Source organism: Nannobrachium achirus (assembly GCF_963921795.1).
Source record: "Nannobrachium achirus genome assembly, chromosome: 7".
Taxonomy (NCBI): domain Eukaryota; kingdom Metazoa; phylum Chordata; class Actinopteri; order Myctophiformes; family Myctophidae; genus Nannobrachium; species Nannobrachium achirus.
The window spans coordinates 57,291,950-57,312,047 of NC_137816.1; the positions used below are offsets into that span (position 1 = coordinate 57,291,950).

The 20,098-nt window shown below is 40.5% G+C and overlaps 1 protein-coding gene across 1 annotated transcript; it reads left to right on the top strand.

The window, feature by feature from the left end:
• The first annotated feature begins 1,773 nt into the window (after positions 1-1,773).
• Positions 1,774-18,953, top strand: ap3s2 (adaptor related protein complex 3 subunit sigma 2). Its single transcript, XM_080729562.1, has 6 exons — positions 1,774-1,919; positions 4,455-4,546; positions 5,348-5,459; positions 8,998-9,069; positions 11,543-11,650; positions 16,553-18,953. Exons 1-6 carry the CDS (start codon positions 1,851-1,853, stop codon positions 16,676-16,678), a joined length of 579 nt encoding a protein of 192 aa, XP_080585688.1. The 5' UTR covers positions 1,774-1,850; the 3' UTR covers positions 16,679-18,953.
• Positions 18,954-20,098: the final 1,145 nt, after the last annotated feature.

Genomic DNA, 20,098 nt, shown 5'->3' on the forward strand with positions numbered 1-20,098 from the left:
ATAACCTTGTATAAAGAAGTGACGGGGTGGCAACTCTATGTTTCAGAGGAGTCTTTTAAAATGTAAAAAAATCACACCTAGTGTAAAGTGAGCGGTGCTATTCATTTGAGCCGTTCGTTCATGACTGACACACCATTGAAGCACCGCTCAAAAATGAAAACTCTGGCTATAGGCCAGAGGTTCTCAAAATAAGGGGTCATACTCGGGACCTCCAGGGGGGGTCCTCAAGTAATTTTGGGGGTTCCCCAGATGATTAGCTTAATGTGCAACGTTGTTTTCTCACTCAACATACAGTAAACAATCAAGCATACAGTATAAATATAAATATATACAGGGTAATTGTCACATAAGTGACAATTTAAGGACTTTTTAATACCTATAAAATTAAATAAATAATAATAATAATGAGACGATTATTACGTCAAAAGTAACCAAATATAGGCCAACTATTAAAAATGGTCAAGCATTGGCCAAATCGTCAAATCTTACCAAAGAAAGAGGCAAACATTTTGAAAATTGCCAATCTGCAAGCTTACACCACTTGGCGTGCTTGTCAGGCCGTGACCCCCAAAAATAATCATCAATTTGAACTGGGACCCCTCCAAATGGATGATTATTTGTGGGGGTCATGGCCTGAAATGTTTGGGACCCTTTGCTGTAGGCTAAAATGAAATGAAATAAAAACTAGAAAGATGACATTCTGGGAAATTGCAAGTGTTGTTGCCGTGGCGCGAGTCACACTTGCAAATTAATTCCGTCTTACATTTTGAATTTTCCCCATTCAAGTCAGTGGGGAAAATGTATTCACTAATAAATCAATGGTCATATATGGAGATCCCCTTGTCAGTCCTCGTCCCTTTTATGCCCATATATGGAGATCCTTGATGTCATCGATATTAAGCCCATATTAAGCCCATATCATATATTGATAATAGGCTATATATCAACATAGCCTATGTGTTAATCTCATGTGGTCTGTGACGTCATTTCCATATTTGGGGAAAAGTTAAATTTTTGGGTTAGGGTTAGGGTTTTCCCATTCAAGTATAAATGGAGAAAATGTATTCACGAAGAAATTAATATAGCCTAAACTATTAAACTATTCATGGGTTGCATTTGTAGTCCGCCATGTTGAGGACCAACACAGGTGTTCTGATTGGCGAAGAACATTAGTTCTGTGCCAATCAGACAAATTAAAAAACCTGTGTTGGTCCTCAACATGGCTGTTTAGGACTACAAATGCAATCCATGAATATTACTATAACGTCTCTTTTAGCAAAATGCAGGTAAAGGTCTAAAGTGGTTCATGTATGTTTTAATAATATTATAATATTATGATTTATATCTGCAAACAAAGTAACTAGTTACTAAAGTTTCCAAATAAATGTAGTGGAGTAAAAATAAAAGTACAATATTTGGATCCGAGATGTAGGCTAGCTCCTTTCGGAACCACTCGCTCCGCGGCTAGTGGTTCCGAAAGGAGCTAGATGTAGGCCTAGATGTAGGCCGCCTAGTGGAGTAGAAGTCAAAGTACTGGCAATGGGAAATACTCAAGTAAAGTACAAATACCTCACTCAATATTGTACTTTAAGTACACTACTTAAAACGACTTAGTTACACAACTATTGACACTCACAATATATCATACGCCAACAATCCCACATGACATGAGTGTCCAGTCGGAACTCATAAGGTGAGGTGACCGACCGCTGTTTGAGGTCGGACCGCTGCGAGCGGAGGCACAGACAACACATCCACATCCGGCAGCTTGTCGACAGTCAACAACAACATTGACGCTGCTGCTAATGCTAATAACGCAACATAATCTATTGTAAAACGTCAGCGTCAAGATGATTAAAGCCATTCTGATATTCAACAACCACGGGAAACCGCGCCTAATCAGGTTCTATCAGTATTTTGTAAGTATTGTTTTTTTAGAGCTGTTTCTTCATAACCTTACAGAGAATGGGGAACTATATAATTCCAGTAGCTTTTTGGCTAATAATAATCAATGTCATCTGAGATCAAACGTCTATACTAAACATTTGTTCAAGAAATACTAATTATAAAGCTCAATTAAATCTAATTGACTTGAAATGTGTTTTCTAGCCATTTCTGCTTACAGCCATTGCTGATAATATGAATATTATTTTGTCCCTTTCCGATCTGATCTGATATGAGGAGAAATTTGAGGGGACATTTTGACTCTTTATTAATAATTGTCACTATACACTGTACTTAATGTGTACTGTGGCTGCGTCCCATTACTTTTGAGATATGTTTTTACTTTACTTGAGTATTTCCAATACTTTTGCTTCTACTAGACTACATCTCAGAGGCAAATATTGTACTTTTTACTCCACTACAATTATGTGACAACGGTTACCAGTTAGTTTGCAGATTTAGATTATTATTACCAGTAAGACTCCCTAATCGGGAGATAAGCGACCGTTGGTCGCTTATCTCCACAAATAGGCCAAAAGTTTGTTTTACCAATTATTACACTCTATGTGAACATTTACATCAACAAATCCCAAGTACTATGCAGAACGACCCATTTCAAGTTTTTAATGTACAACAATATTTAGAAAATAGGTCTACAAGCTGACAGTCCTCGTCCCTTATATTCCCATAGGTTATATGGAGATCTCAGTGTTTGTCAGTCCTTGTTCATTTATGCCCATATATGGACATCTCTATATCTACTGTAACAGTCCTTGTCCCTTTATGCCCATATATGGACATCTCTATATCTACTGTAACAGTCCTTGTCCCTTTTATGCCCATATATGGATATTCCTGATGTCATCAGTATATGAACATATATGGGCTTTCTGATATGCCCATATATGGAGATCTCTTAACTGTAAGCCCTTGTCCCTTTTATGCCCATATATGGATATCCCTGATGTCATCCGTATATGCCCATATATGGGCTTTCTAATATGCCCATATATGGAGATCTCTGTATCTCCATATATGGGTATAAAAGGATACTTCAGGTCTGACATCAGGTTTGTTTATATTGGGTTGCTAGGTTTGACATCACAAACTCTATGGGCCATCTGACCTAGAAATCTATATTTGGGCATAGATGACTCATCGTGACCTCATCACACGTCGACCGCACGTGTGACGTGCGGTCGACCGCACGTGTGACCGACGGACGGCCGGTGGAGGTTTTCATACTAAACTGCGACCTTACGGTCGCAATAAAACATGCATTAACCACTTCAGCCCTATATATGTTTTGGCCACTGTGAGTTTGTAGATCTGCTATTTTCAAATGATTCTTATACATTTGAAAACATGTTTCTTTTTAGCGGTGGTCACACCGTCTCCATAGTGTGTCCGTGTGTGTCTGTATGTAGCCTGAGCCAGGCCTGCAATAGCGTTGAGTGACCAGAGAGTTGATGTTGAGCAGCCTTGAAATGTACATGCATGCATGCATGCACGCACGCATGTACGCACACACACACACACACACACACACACACACACACACACACACACACACACACACACACACACACACACAGCCTTGAAATTAATGGACACTACCGCACTGGTGTGATTTTTGGTACTTGCCTTTGATTACATTTTGATACCAATACTTTTGTATGTTTACTCAACTAAATGTTGAATTCCTGACTTTTACTTGTAACAGATTTGATTTGATAATGGCCTGTACCTGACCTGTGCAAGTAAACCCACATATTAGACTGCACTTCATGAAGAGAGAGTTTAACTATGTTTTCATCCAGTAGAACTAAAGGGTACACTGAGCACTATAACAAAAAAATATATTCAAGTGGATGGCATTTTTCACACTATAACGGAAAAACATTTCATGGATGCACCTGGGACGTGTCCTCAGTGATGTTGCCCAAGGTCCTCCTAAACATCATACCCCTCGCTCAGGTGATCAAGTCCCGACTTACGTCCCAGTAGCTACCCAAGATCACTCCCATTAGGGAAAGACAGGACCACATTCCAATTATGCTCCGGAACTAGTCTGCCGAGACTGGGAAAGGCAAGGCAATCTGGCAAGTGGAAGGACCAGGCTCGGTGGTTTGACTCTTGGCCGGGCTCCTCCTACGTCTCACCAGGTCCAGGACCTGTGCGTTGCACCAGACTCCCAGTACCAAACATTTCATTCAGGAGCAGTGGGCTCCTGACTGGCCCTCCTAAAGACCTTGGGTGTTGTGCTCTGAAAATAGCAGATCTACAAGCTCACAACATGTTGCATTGTAGGTTGGCTATTTTAAGCATGCAACCAAGTGTAAAAATCAGCCATTACGACCCCATCATCAAGGCCCTCCAAAATACATTTTTATCCACAAAATCAACTGTAGATTTAGACGACTAACGTCTTGTGATATTTAGTCGACTAAAACTCTGCTGTGAAAACTAACTGTGGTTCATTGTTGTGTGTGGGTTGTGTGTGGTGGCAGGCTGAGGACCTGCAGCAGCAGATCATCAGGGAGACGTTTCATCTGGTGTCCAAGAGAGACGACAACGTCTGCAACTTCCTGGAGGGAGGGAGGTAGTGTTCACCGCCTTTCAAACCTTTTTCATGACAAAACACCCCCAGATTGATGACAACAGGGTTCTATTGTGCTAATTGGAACTGGCAGTATATACTTAGAACAACAGGATTGATGTTACTAAAACATCCTCATTTTACATGTGTAAAATGTGTGTGTTATAGGGTGCAACCAGGGTCATATTGGTCAAACTGTGGGATGCTTAATGAAATTAAATAGCACCCCGCTCACTTCACATTGTTTTTTTTTTTAGGAATCAGCAGCACAAGTGTGGGATCTCCTTTCACAGTGTTTTAAAAATCTCACATTTGGACCAAACATCTCTCAGTTAGGCCTGTTACAATTATTACATAATCATACTAATCGCAGTTATTTGACATAAACGCAATTATTTTGTCATATCGTCATAATCGTTTCCATTTTCAAACGCTTTCAAAAATAGTGGAAAAAGCAGATGCGATGCGACGCGTCTTGTGAGCTCGTAGATCGGCTATTTCCATTTTCAATGTTCTTTTTTAAGTATAAAGTTGTCAAATATGTCAGTCATTTTGTTGTTGTATATAGGTTACGTGTCAAATCTGCCATCTGCAACTTCAAAGCCCACAATCCAAACAGAAATATAATTAAATCATCAACGACCAAAACACAATTAAGTTGTTAATCTCAATTATTTGAGTGACAATTAATCGTCATGTAAAATATCATAATCGTGCCAGCCCTAGTTTCAGTTGTGAAATTGCGTTTGGCTTTGATCCGTGCAGAGGTGATTGTTCACAGTTTCCCTGTCCTTTTGCTTCCAGTCTGATCGGTGGCTCTGACTACAAGCTGATCTACCGCCACTACGCCACGCTCTACTTTGTCTTCTGCGTGGACTCCTCTGAGAGCGAGCTGGGGATCCTGGACCTCATTCAGGTGAGCTGCTCCTAGTTACTCTGGAAATGGTTTGTCTTTGTTGTTTTTTTTAGTGGATATTCTGTGTTCATTTTGTCGACTGAAGCTATGACGAAATGATGAAATGTTCGTAGATCTACAAGCTGCGACGTGTTGTGAGCTTGTAGATCTTGTAGATCAGGGGTTCTCAAACCTTTTTAGGCCGTGACCCCCAAAATAAACATATATGAACTGGGGACCCCCACCCTGACAAGCATTTGGAATTGTAGGTATTACATTTAATGTGACTCGGTTCAACTGATAAATATTGTGAAAATAGCAGATCTACATGCTCACAACGGCGTTGTGAACATGTAGATCTGCTATTTTCACAATGTTCGCCTCTTGCTTACTTAATATTTGACAGTTTGGCCATTAAAACGGTCTTGAAAAACCTTAATTGTCACTATATAAATGTGCAGATACCCTGTATGAATTTCTTCCTTGGGATAATAAAGGTATCTATCTAAACACTTATGTTGGTTTGTTATCATTGAGTGAGACATTTCTTTACATTAAGCTAATCAACTGGGAACCCCACATGGGGTCCTGACCCCAAGTTTGAGAACTACAGATTTAGAAGGCATTTTGTGGCATCGGCCTCAGGTCTTAAAGGAGTAGTTCACCCCCAAAATTACGTTTCTTTTCCTATTGATTACTCAAGTCTATTGAATTCTTTCTATTGAATTCAAGTCTCCATAGAGACTTGCATTCATGGATATTAAAATTATTGTCTTAGGAATGTCACAAATACAAAAAAAATATCCATGAATTCAAGTCTCTATGGGGTGAGTAATCAATAGAAAAAAAGTCATTTTGGGGTGAACTAATCCTTTAAAGGGTTAAGAACAAGTCTAAGCATTTTAAAAGTGCCTACACAGGCAGTGCTGCTCCTTAGATCCATCTGGAATTAAAATATTGGGGCAAAGGACCATGGGTCAGTGAAATCTGTAGGCTGGCACTAGAAGGAAGGGCCAGGAGGTCACCAATATCAATAGGATTCATCCTTGTGGAGTGCATTATGTTTTATGAAGACAATCCATGTTCATGAAATATTGTCTGTGCAGTTTGATATTTTGGCCAGAGGATGGTGCTAGAGCGAAGGCCAAATTAAATATGGGCCATTATACTCCAGGGAACATGAGTTATAAATAAAGCAGTGTTGATTTTGACAGCAAACTTTGATGTCGTTTTAGTCAGTCTTTTGAATAAAATTCCATTGAGTTTTAGTCATCTGAAATGTTTTAGTGTTAATCTTATGTAGTTTTCCTCAGTGAAAAAGGGCAGTCGACCAACATTTTAGTCAACCTAATCAACACTGCGATAAAGATCTTATAACCTAGATCTAAGGCAGTGGTTCTCAACCTGTGGGTCGGGACCCCCCTGGGTCCCCAAATTATTTTTGGGGGTCCCCAGATGATTAGCTTAATGTGAAACATTGTTTTCTCACTCAACAGTCAACAAACCAACATACAGTTTAAGTGTATAGAGGGTATCTGCACGTTTCTAAAGTGACAATTTAAGGACTTTTTAATACATCTGAAATGACAAATTAAACATTGGCCAAATTGTGATTGTGATATTAGATGCAGAAATTGTGAAAATAGCAGATCTACATGCTCACAACGCCTCGCGTTGCAAGGCGTTGTGAGCACACTGTCATCACTAACCCTTGAACTCACCTGAGCTGCTGTTGTGAAAACACTAGTGCTGATATGTGTCCGTTATCAGGGAGGAGGTTCCCAATCTAATCTAATCTCACACACCTAGTCATTGTAGGAAGGAGAACGCGTGCAAAGGTTTACCATTTACATCATTTTTTTCCCAATGATGAACTTGCTCGCTTTTGGGCAGAAACCTTGTATTTTCTAAACATTTTGAAAACATTTCAGGATATGGGAAAAAAAAAAAAATAACGTTCCAATACTGTTGATCCAATTAAGTTATTATTTAGTAACAAGCTCTTGTTGATCTCTTTCATTGGTCAACCCCATTTAAAGAAAACCATATTTGTAATCATGGGTAATTATCAGCTCCATTTGTCACAGGTGTCTCATATTTCACTATAATTGTTCGGACCCCTGTTCTGTGTGTACTTGTATTGTATTGTATTGTATATGTCTTTGTGTGGATAGTTTTATCACCACTTATTTACAGCCTGCTCAGGGACTACAAATAAAAATGAGCTTCTGGCTAACTCTGGTCCATTTACACTGATGTGAAAACTGACGTGTTGATTAATGAGCAATTGTCCCTGATAAATAAATAAATAAATAAATAGAAATAAAAAAATGGGGGCAATTTTCATTCTAGTTGAAATGTAAAAAAAAGAAGCCTGCGTTTTTTACTAAATTGACATACTACAGTGAGTCTGTGTCACACAAAAGTATCTGATCTACCAGCTCGAAACATGGAGCTTGTATATATGATACTTTGGCTATTTTTTTAACCTGAATCCTAAAAAGTGACAGTTTTGGACATATGTGGTATCCTGCTCCCTCGATATACAGCAACATGTATGTAGGGCTGTCACGATATGACATTTTACATGACGATTAATTGTCATTCAAACAATTGTCGATTAACGATTTAATTGTGTTTTTGTCGTTGATAATTACATTTCTGTTTGGCTTTTAGGCTTTGAAGTTGCACATGGCAGATATGATGCACAACCTAAACACACAAATACATTACTGACATATTTGACAACTTAATACTTAAAAAATAACATTGATAGTGGAAATAGCCGATCTACAAGCTCACAACGCGTCGCGATGCGACGCGTTGTGAGCTTGTAGATCTGCTATTTCCACTATTTCTGACATTTTTCAACATTCACGATTATGACGATTATGACAAAATAATTGCGATAATGTCAAATAATCACGATTAGGCGATTATGTAATAATTGTGACAGCCCTACATGTATGGTCAGGATTTAGAAGGTGTTTTTAGGACCTGCCTCAGGTCTAAATGGGATGTGCTGTAGGGATGGCACGAATGTCATGTCACGATTATTGTGACCAAAGAAATTACGATTTACGATATTATCGCCATAATCAAAATATCCCCAACATCCATTATCCTGGGGTGGGACATTTTGCCAACAAATAGCAGATCTACAAGCGCTGCGACACGTTGTGAGCTTGTGGATCGGCTATTTTTTGGCAAAGAGATTTGGTAGAGAGTGGAAAAAAAGACTGTATCAAGTATGTTATTTCCAAGTCTGTTTTACCAATTATAGAGGGTATAAATGGTACCGGATATGCTGCTCGGCAAATAAAAGGTGAATTGATCCCAGTGCATGACTGAGGATAATTACACGATAAATGTAAATCTCCACGATACAATTATTGTGAGTTTTTTTTTAATCACGATAAACGATAAAGATTATAGTCCCACCACTAATGGCATATGGGGAATCTGAGTGTAATTCTACAACGGCGAAGCCAAAAGGTGAATGTCCTTGTGTTTATTAGTGCACGTCCTGATGATGAGTTATGTTATCATTCTCTTCCAGGTGTTTGTGGAAACTCTGGATAAATGCTTTGAAAACGTCTGCGAGCTGGACCTAATCTTCCACATGGACAAGGTGAGAGGGAACTGACGTTTTTGGGATGGTTTTCTTATGGGATAGCTGTCACGAGCTAGCATCAAACTACTTAAGCCTTTTAGAGGCTTAAAGTTTGTCCTTAGCCGTCCATATGAAGGCTACTGTACTTCCACCTCAGATGTGGTCGGGGTCAAATGTCCCTTTTAAACGTTGACAACGTGAAATGGAAGCACCACATCATTGCTGTCGGGCAGAAACCTCTTATCTCCGTACGTTTTTGTGTTCTTTTTCATAAATCAGCGTTCTACTTGATGACACTACAGCATCACACGGAAGCTTCAAAAGTAGCAGATCTGCAACAGCTTGTAGATCTGCTACTTTTGACGTGTTTTGAATTTGAATCCTGAAAATAAACCGTTTTGAACGTATGAGGTTTCCACCCGACATTCAAAAGTGTCATGCTTCCCCCGCCCATCTCGCTACGATAGAGGGTATGCATGTTCACTGGGCCCCGCCCCCCAAATCTAGACTGAGTGGCAAAACATTGAGCAGCATGGAGCAGTGGAGTTTGGAAGCGCTCGTTGCAAATCACTCAACAGTCCTGCATACCACCTGTTTCTAATTGCACATAATGCAGGAGGCAGCAGGATGTTGTGTTGTTGAAAACGAGTGCTTCCAAACTCTGACACTTGGAAAAATAAAAACCTGCACAGAATGTCTTGACAGAAAGTAGCTCATAACATGCCTATGGTGGATTTATATGAAACAAAAACTTTGCAGATAGAAAGAGGATAATTCAAGCTATCAGTACAGCCGCAATGTTTGTGAGTTTAACTTTGTTTAATACAATCAGATAGGACTTTTCTGTTCGGATGTATGGCTGTCAATGGCAGAAATTATTTTTTTGCCACTCAGTAGGCGTGTTCCCACATAACTTCCAGCAACAGTGATGTCACGTGCATACCCTCTATACTGTGACCTAGATGTGTTTTTGGGAGGGGCTGAGTAGGACACACACACACACACACACACACACACACACACACACACACACACACACACACACACACACATGCACGCGCCATCTTGATTCAATTTCCCCGGCAGGAAATTGTTCTCACATGGCACGGGGAGGATTAGAGAGAGCGGTGCAGTGTTGACATTCACAGAGAGAGGACAGATAGCCTGTGCTTCCTCTTCCACACACACACACACACACACACACACACACACACACACACACACACACACACACACACACACACACACACACGGTTTTAACAAAAAGCTTCTCTACCACATCATGGACAAAGTCCACCTTTACCCCTACTGTATGTACAGTATGTGTGTGTTTGGCATAGCAGACAGACAGGAGAGAACCAACTATGTATTACAGCTAATCTTTAAGGGACCATAAGTCTTCTCCTGTTGGCCACTGAGAAATGCATGCTATAACCTCAGTCCTCCGCTGCAAGTGGTTCTCACCCTGTGGGTCGGGACCCCCAGGGGGTTCCCCACATCGTTTTGTATTTGGGGATCGGTTTCGGGAGGGAATATGAAAGAATGAATGAATGTTTTATTTTCGTGTCATGCCACCATTTTGGCCATTTTCCCCATATGGGATTATAAATGGTGCATTTATAATATCGCTTTTTATCCAAAGCGCTTTACATAGATTGTGCATTATTTGAATTCACCATTCACATGCATTCAGACACTGATGGCAGAGGAAACTATGCAAGGCACCAACATGCCCCCCGGGAGCAACTAGGGGTTCAGTGTTCTTGCTCAAGGACACTTCGACACTAACTCTGGGGGAGCCCGGGATCGAACTGGGAAACTTGTGTTTCTCCATCCGGCCTCTGTACCGGCAACTCTACCCCTGACACATTATACAACAAGAAAACAACTGACATTAACAATCCTTCATGTTGCAATGACCTTATAACATACATAAACGTGCGTACATTTCTAATCTGTACATACATGAACAAAATAAGAATCCATAAGACAATGCCATTTTACATGTAAATGGCCCTCCTCCTCATTGAATAAATGATGTGGGTCAGGGGACATCACCATGTTGGCTTGTGGTGGCCATTTCTTTCCACAGACATTAGCGGACAATAATATTGCCAGGTCTGTAACAGGTCTGTAACTCTGAGAGTGTACACATGTACACTAGTTATGGTTATTTATTTGTACAATAATTATGGTTATTTATACTGTACACTAGTTATGGGGAGTTATGGGTGTCCTTGCAAATAAAACGTTATAGAACCACTAGCACTAGTGGACTGATAGTATGCCATAGTGATAGTAAATCAGTGTCATACATATTCTGAAGAAAACCTGGAGACTTGACGTTTAGTAATTGGGTCTTATGATCAAAATAAGAACATTATAATGGTGTTTAAACAGAAAACCTCAAATTTGCTACGGACAAGGCCAAGTCTTTGCCATGGACACATTTGTACTTTGCATCTCTGATCCCATCTGTCCATGTCTTCAGGTCCATTACATCCTCCAGGAGGTGGTGATGGGAGGCATGGTCCTGGAGACCAACATGAATGAGATCGTGGCCCAGGTGGAGCTGCAGAACCGCATGGAGAAGTCTGAGGTAGGACTCATTGCACGGACACAACGCCATAGACCAGGGGTTCTCAACCTGTGGGTCTGGACTCCCAGGGGGGTTCCCAAATTATTTTGGGGGGTCCCCAGATGATTAACTTAAAGTTATACTGTGTAAGTTGCTCAACTAGTGGTCAGTAGCGTTATAGCAAACCGCGGTCGCGTCTGCTTTTTTCGGCCGTTTTTCGCCGCGGACCGGGCCTTCAGACCACCGCGTCCGCCTCGCCGGCTCGCCCGCCTTGCCACGCATCCGTGGAGGTGTCTCGTGTCCCTCTGCGGACCGGTGTTGGGGAGTTACAGGCTAGACTTCTAGACCAGCGTAAACAAAGCTGTTGAAGCAAGCTATTTCCTGAAGAGACGTGATTGGCCGGTAGTGTATCATGTGTGTATGATCTGCAATGTGATTGGCCAACGTATACACAACGTATACGGATGATGCAGATGACGTCATTTTGCCGCGAAATCCCGCCCCTGTCACGGCTAAGTAGAAAACATATAGAAAAGGCTTTTGGGGCTGAAATTAACGGAGTGGGGGTTCTAAAACTTTAGCGATTTAATAGTTAGGACAATTTTAAGATATGTTTTATAAAAAAAGTTACATAGTATAACTTTAATGTGCAACATTGTTTTCTCACTCAACAGTAAACAAACCAACATAAAGTTTATAGAGGGTATCTACACATTTCTAAAGTGACAATTTAAGGAGTTTTTAATATCGCTAAAATGACAAATTAATCATTGGCCGAATTGTCAAATATTAGAGGCAGAACACAATACATTAAGTTACAACATACAATAAGGATACAAATCACACTTGTGTGAACTGAGCGGTGGAGGCTGCGTGTGTGTGTATGTGTGTGTGTGAATGTGAGTGTGAGTGTGCCTGGCCCTATGGCCTGGCCTGAACAACAGCGCCCCTACCTTAACGTGTGGTCAGAAAAGGTATTGCAGGCTACAGACAGACAGAGGAAGACAGACAGACACGCACGCATACCCACACACATTGCCCCAGACTGCACAGCAATAGTTTATGTGACTGTAAATTAGGCTATGGGGTATAACTTTCAAAGTGTCCTTAGATAGAAGCCCTGCAATTCGTAGAACCATTCCTGACGTTTTCAACAATTTCTTTGAGAGATCTGTGGTATGAGCTGTCCACAAAAGACTATTCTGTATTTTAACACCCAATAACTTGACTTCTTGACTTCATCAATTTGAACCCCACCATATGTGATAGACTCCATGGCCCCAACCTCTTTCTCTAATAACTATGACAACATATATCGACGATTGCGTCAACAAATAAAAAACTAAATGTTAGTGGAGAAGAGATCCTGTAGAACTAAAAGACAAGTAATTTCATGTTTGGTTGCGCTCAAGTGTCATGCTCCAAACTTCTTCGCTTGTTGATCGTCTATTTTCTGTAAAAAATCATTACGATGCCATCAAGGCCTGCCAACATACATTGTCATCTTAATCAACTGCAGATTTAGGTGACTTAAATTAGTGTTTTAGTCAGCTAAAACATTTATAACATTAAAATGTTTTAGATGACTAAAAATATTACTAAAACTTTTAGTTTTATCAAGGCTATGTCTAAAACTACATCAAAATGTACTGTCAGAACACTGTGCCATACTTACAATGAAATAAAGTGCCTTTAAAACAAAATTGTGCAAGAGTGACACTAGAGGTCATGGAGACACCCAAAATCATCTGTTTAAATCCTGGCTGATAGATTTTCACACATTAAGTTTATATTTTGGCCTGAGTGTGGCACTAGAGGAAACGTGCGTGCGTGTGTGCGTGCGTGCTGGGGTGTCCTTTCATGCTGTTCCACAAATCCCATAAAAGGACACATTTTTTCAGTCTTGAGATTTTATTTTGCTTTAATCCATGACAAGGCTAAAGGTGCCATCAAACATCAAACGATTCAACAAAATATGTTTGGACAAAAGAGCTTCAAACTGCTGATGGTTGAGTCAGTCCCCTGTGACTGTCAAACATGCATCATTCAGCACACAAATAGATAAGAACACACTGAGCTGACATGACTCATGATGGCGCTTAATATAGATGACAAATTACTTCACTTTGTCTTGTATTTATTTATTTATTTATTTATTTTTGGGGGACTTTTATGCCTTTTATTCATAGCAGATAGTGTAGATGGACAGGAAACATTGAGAGAGATAACATTGTTGACTATCATGCAAATTCGGTCCGATATACATCACTGGCTAGATGGCCAAGAATTGGCGCGACCTCGCCCTGAGGCAACTTACTAGTATATATAAGTAGGACGGAAGGGGCTCATTGTCGGTATCAGCCGGTAACACGCCGGAATCTGTCCCTGTTACAATGCGCTAGACCCCTGGGAGATGGATTGCTGAGATGGAGCGCCACACCTACCATCAGCTCCCAGTACTTGCGTACAACTTGCTGCACCCTTGTGGGTCCATCTGGTTTTATTTTATGCTTTTTTATGGTTTTAAATTATTGTTAACACCTTGACGTCCGAAATAGAATGGTGGTTGGTAGATTAGCCGTGAAATTTCTATTATTGTATTGTGATCTGAGACATAATATTATGTTTATAAACATGAGCCCGCAGCCCCTCCATCTTGAACAGCGCCGCTGTTTTTTCTTTTTTTTTTTTCCCAGGCCAGTAACTCACCATGATTTTCTCGATTTCCGTTGGGATAGAATGGGGGTTTTGGCCGATCGTCGATGTCCCCGTGCGTTTCGCGTGCGCGATCCTTTCACGTAAATGTCCCCGCAAATAGTCCATGTGTGACTGAAGAACAGAACTGAAAAGTTTCGCTAGCATAGCCCCAAGCATGGCTGCTGTAGGAGCTCGAGTGTGCAGACAGCAAACGGATGGCTGGGAGTAGCCTTGGAGAAGGAGAGGCGCTGACGTCACCTCTGCTTCATGCACGGTCTGCATGAGCTATCAGTGCACGAGTGGTGACTAGGGAAGGTTAGACGATCGCCGATTTTCGGATCAAAAGCTTTTATTCCGGTTTTAAAGACAAAGTCCGGGAATGTACGGCGTGGCTGAGAGTCCCTGGGGGATGTGCGATATAGTACGGTTTTAACATTAAGGGGCTCCCCGTGGCTTAGAAGGTGTTAAACATCTGCATTACTTAATTAAAGAATTGATATTTTGATCAAGGTTTGCCTGTTATCTCTCCTAATGGCACCACATCAATACAGCATGGAATTGTGGACAAAATCTTATCCAACCATAACAAAATAGTATTGGCGTCTGAGAGGATAAATGTCATCAAATGGTGGTCCGTGGCTCAAATGCAGTGTTGGGTGTAACGGGCGGCGTTATAACTAACGGCGTTATGTACTTTTGCAATATAGCAGGATCGTTACCAGTTACATTTCTCAAAAAATAACAGCGTCAATTAGGTATTTAAGACCTATAATTCCCTGTTCTTTCTGTTGCCACAAAGGCGGTCCGCCCCCTGATGCAACGTAATTCTCCCGTCACTTCATTCACAAAACGTTACTCCCATTCACAACTCCAGTCAGCCAATCGCATTCTTTTCATCTCCGCAGCTCCGCAACGCACGTCATCTTGAAACCAGGAAATCACTCCCTGTTCTGGTGCTCACTGTGTCTCATGAAACAAACACAGAAGCGGCTGCGTCCGTCTGTAATTATATACGAGTTGATCTTTCCTCACAACAGGGAGATAGTAGTAGCGTCCGTACCTTTAGTTGACCGCGTGTTAAAGTCCGCGTCGGCAGGGTATTTAAAGTGGAGCTACATCAGCAGGATCGGTTGGAGACCACCCTCAGTATCTGGACGTTGGCGGACAACGGTGGGTTCGGACCCGGCCATTTAACTCCGGTAGAGCCGCCATAACAACGCCACGGCACCGAGGTACTGTACAGTTTAACGCTGGGGAGCGTCTGTCTTTTGAAGAGGACGCATGAGCTAAAAGGAGGCTGCACTCTTTTTTTATGTTTACCAAACTTCCACGCAGGTGGGTTTTAATGGTCGGTAACGGAAAAAGTAACTTGTTAAGTTACTTTCCTCATTGGGTAACGGAGTAACGTAACAGCTTAGTTTTCAAGTCAGTAACGAAAGTAACCTAACACCCAACACTGCTCAAACGCAGAATAAATAATGGACCTTGGGTTGAAAACTCCTGATCTACAATATCCGCTATAAATAAAGGCATAATAGCCTCCCAAAATATCTTACTAAAAGACAAAGTGAAGTAAATTGCCGTCTTTATTAACTCATTCGCTGCATTTTAAAAATGGCTGCCAAAGTTCCAGGATGCCACAAGTCTCCATAGACTTCCATGTAATTCATAGTGCACGGATCATGCACGCCCTGCCAAGATTATTCACCATGCATGCTGTTCACAGCTTTCAAACACAAAAATCCACTTGGAAACCCGTTCAGGTATTCATGAGATAGCAGCCATTATGTTTTCATCAAATGTAAACAAACATGGCTGCCATGTTTGAAAGATGGGGTTGGTATGGGGGTCAAACATGCAGTTTCGCGATCGCAATCATGCCTACTATATAGAAGGAGGTCTGAAAAAACGACCCAAAACTCAGGCGTGGCGGCCTGAACATATGAGATAACTCAGGAAACTCATGATAGAGCAGTCAATGAGTTAAGCGCCATCATGAGTCATGTCAGCTCAGTGTGTTCTTATCTATTTGAGTGCTGAATTATTCATGTTTGACAGTCACAGGGGACTGACTCAACCATCAGCAGTTTGAACGCTCTTTTGTCCAAACATATTTTGATGAATCATTCGATGTTTGATGGTATTTAATCATATACGTATATAAATAAGCTGACAAAGACGATCAATAAAACGGTTATTGCTCTCCTCTTCCTCCGGTGTCTACAGGGCGGTCTGTCTGCCGCCCCGGCGCGGGCCGTCTCAGCCGTCAAGAACATGAACCTGCCAGAGATGCCTCGCAACATCAACATAGGAGACCTCAACATCAAAGTGCCCAGCCTCTCCCCTTTCTGACCAGCAGGGGGAGCCAGGGTGTGTCTGTCTGTCTGTCTGTCTGTCTGGGGGCCAACTGCAGGGTGCATACAGGAGAGGAGGAAATGATAACGGGAGCCAATTAGAGGCGGAGGTTCTTCTTGCTGTATATATTAGTGCTGGAAGGCTGAAATGCTACTGAGGTTCTGTCCTTTAAATACACACTGCAGTAACAACGTTGTTTTGTTTTTTTTGTTGTTGAATTGCTATTCTTTTAGTCTCGCGTAGTCAGACAACTACTCGACAATCTCCGAATGCTATTATAGAGTCTGGAACTACACCTCCCGAAATATGAGTTACAGATGTTGGCATTTCTGTTCTCTAAAGAATATTTTAAAATAATTTCTGATAAGCAGCAATATGGAACACACACACTATATATATATATATATATATATATATATATATATATACACACACACACACACACACACACACACACACACACACACACATATACATACGTATACACACACACACACACTTACTACCAAATTGAACCAAGTCGTCTGAGAACTGTTTCTTGGTTTTGCTTCCTCTTGTCGTTACTGCTCTTTAGCATCTGGGGGCGGAGACTAGCCCAGGTGTGCTAATTATAAACATGAGGTCCAGTGTAATGTTTTTAAGTTTTTATTTAGTGTATGTACTGTATACCTCTGAACCACAGCAGCTTATTTCTCTCAGTCATGCATTCCGTCCCTTGCTGCCATGTTTCGTGTGTTTGTTTTTTTGTCATTTATTCCTATGAGAGATGAGCTGTGTGTATGTCAATTTTGAGTTCTGCTGTATGAAAGTTACAGGATTACTCCAGTTTTGGGATTTGCACAATGTTGTTTAAAGTTTATGCTGTAGCAGCATAAACAAAAGAGTAATAATTATGTGTATTCCTTTATTTTGATGATGTGTTTGCGTTTTCTGTTAGCATTTACTGTAAGTGTTGGTGTTTGGGTATTTATGGCGGTTCATCATTATTTGATGATGATGACTTCATATCTCTAGGGATGTATAGAGCATAGCAGTCCATAGAGATTTCCAAATGTATTTATTCGTAATTATTTTAAGCCTGGAACTAAGCCTGATAAATCATGACCATAACACATTAGATTCTGTTTAAAAGAGAAATTTTAAACTGCAAAAAACCAAAGGCAAAGTTACATGTTCTAACTTTGCCTTTTTTGGCAGCTACTATTCTCTATAACAGGGGTTCCCAAACTTTTTAATCCGAGGCACCCTTACATTATAATTTTCACTCCCAGCACCTTATATTTATAGCATATCGTCGTTGTCGGGTGGAAACGTAGTATGTCCAAAACCGTTCATTTTGTATTTATCATATATAAATAATAGCCATTTTGGTTAGAACTGACTGAAAATGTGTTTGTACTTCAACTTTAAAATGATACTAAATATTTCTTCAAGTGTCCAAATAAATTCCAAATATTATCAAATGATCTCGCGGCTTTTCTCAACCTTTCCAGGCTGCGACCCCTAAAATAATCATATTTGAACTGGCAACCCCCCCTCCTCCGACAAGCACTTGGCACTTGGACATTACATTTACAATATGTTTGCCAATTCTGCCTGTTCTCCAGTCTTCTAGTATAGTTTGTTGATTAGCCTGCTTTTGATGCAGTAAAGGTCCTTTTTCTTTTTTTTTGCATTAAAAAGTTCTCAAAAGTCCATAAATTGTGAATTCACTGTCACCCCCCCTCCCCATAAAAGAAAGTGTCACGATTATTCGCTGATCAAAAAAGTAATCGATAGATCGCTCGATAGCCATAAATTAGATGATTAAAAATGTTTTGATTTGAAATCAAAATGCATTATGACCACGTGTGTAATAAAACGAATTGTAGCAACAAACAAAAACATTCTTGTTGTGTGATCAGCTGAAAACCCAGAATGAATAAAAACTGTTCATCCGGCTTATGAGAGAAATGCTCCTTAAAAAAAAAAAAAAACTGTGACGTTGGCTCTGTTTTGTTTTTCCAGCATCAATGTTCTGCTTATCTCTGAAACTTCGTTTCTGTTATCAGCTGTCTTAACATTCCCTCCCGTTGTCGCTGGAACGATTCCATGGAATTTAAATCAATTACACAGGGCAAAGCATCTGTGTCATTTTAGATTTTAAACACTAACCATTATTTTATACGTTGGCTATTTGTAGATCTGCTATTTTTGACAAAATAATGAACATTTGTGCAAGTCTTTGAATATGTACCTTTTTAAAGCAAACCTTAGCAACTCAAATCTTTCTTCCTCTGGGTCCCTGGAAACACATATTTTGAGATGGGGGTCCCTGGAAACACATATCATTCTAGGGGTCCATGACAGAACCGCTGATCATAGAAACATGGGTGTTTCAGAAAACCATGGGTATTTAGAAGACATTTATAGAATCACTCTCAGGTCTTACTGGGCCACTTATTTTATGCTTTAACTTAAGAAAAATAGCAGATATACAAGCTCACAGCGCGGCACCGAGTGCCGCGCTGCGAGCTTGTAGATCTGCTATTTTTATAAAATCGTTTCAAGTCTTTGAACATCTTTGACCCGATCTTTGACCCGACTTCTAAATCCTTCTTCTAAATCATGCTGTTCTCAAACTTTTTCATGTCAAGGACCCTTGGCACTCGGTGCCGCGCTGTGAGCTTGTATATCTGCTATTTTTCAATAGTTAAAGCAGTCAATAATCCTAGGCCTAAATGGGTTAAGGATTCATCCTGATAAGTTTCCTGGCAGACACTGGTTTCATTATAGTCCTTATGCTGTGCTGTGCTATTGTTCTCTCTTCAACTCTTAGCAATCTGCCTGTTTAAGAACATTAAGACATTGTGTAGACTATTTGATTTCAGTTGAAAGGAGTTTTATTGAAAACAAGAAATTACATTGCCAAAGTAAGTGTCAAAACATAATAAAAACAAATCTAAGAAGAAAGTATGTACATTTGGAAGCATTGTGTTAAACGGCTACTGTATGTCACCACACACACACACACACACACACACACACACACACACACACACACACACACACACACACACACACACACACACACACACACACACACTCTATATACGTATAAAAATATGCATCACTTGTAAGAACATTACATAGACTTCCATTCATTTTTATGCAATTCCTGTGGCCTTACCCTAACCTCTACCCCTAAACCTAACCCCTAACCATTGTGGGGACCTACTATTTTGTCCCCACACTGTCAGAGGTCCCCTGTAGGTGACTGTGTGAACATGCGTTTAGTCCCCATAAGTATAGCTAGACAAACTCACACACAGTATGTTGGTAGGGTGTGAATAGCAATCTTTCAAGATTTTACAGTAAATTTTGTTAAGTTTTATTTTGGAAAAACGTAAAGGTCAGCCCCGAAATTATAATAGTATG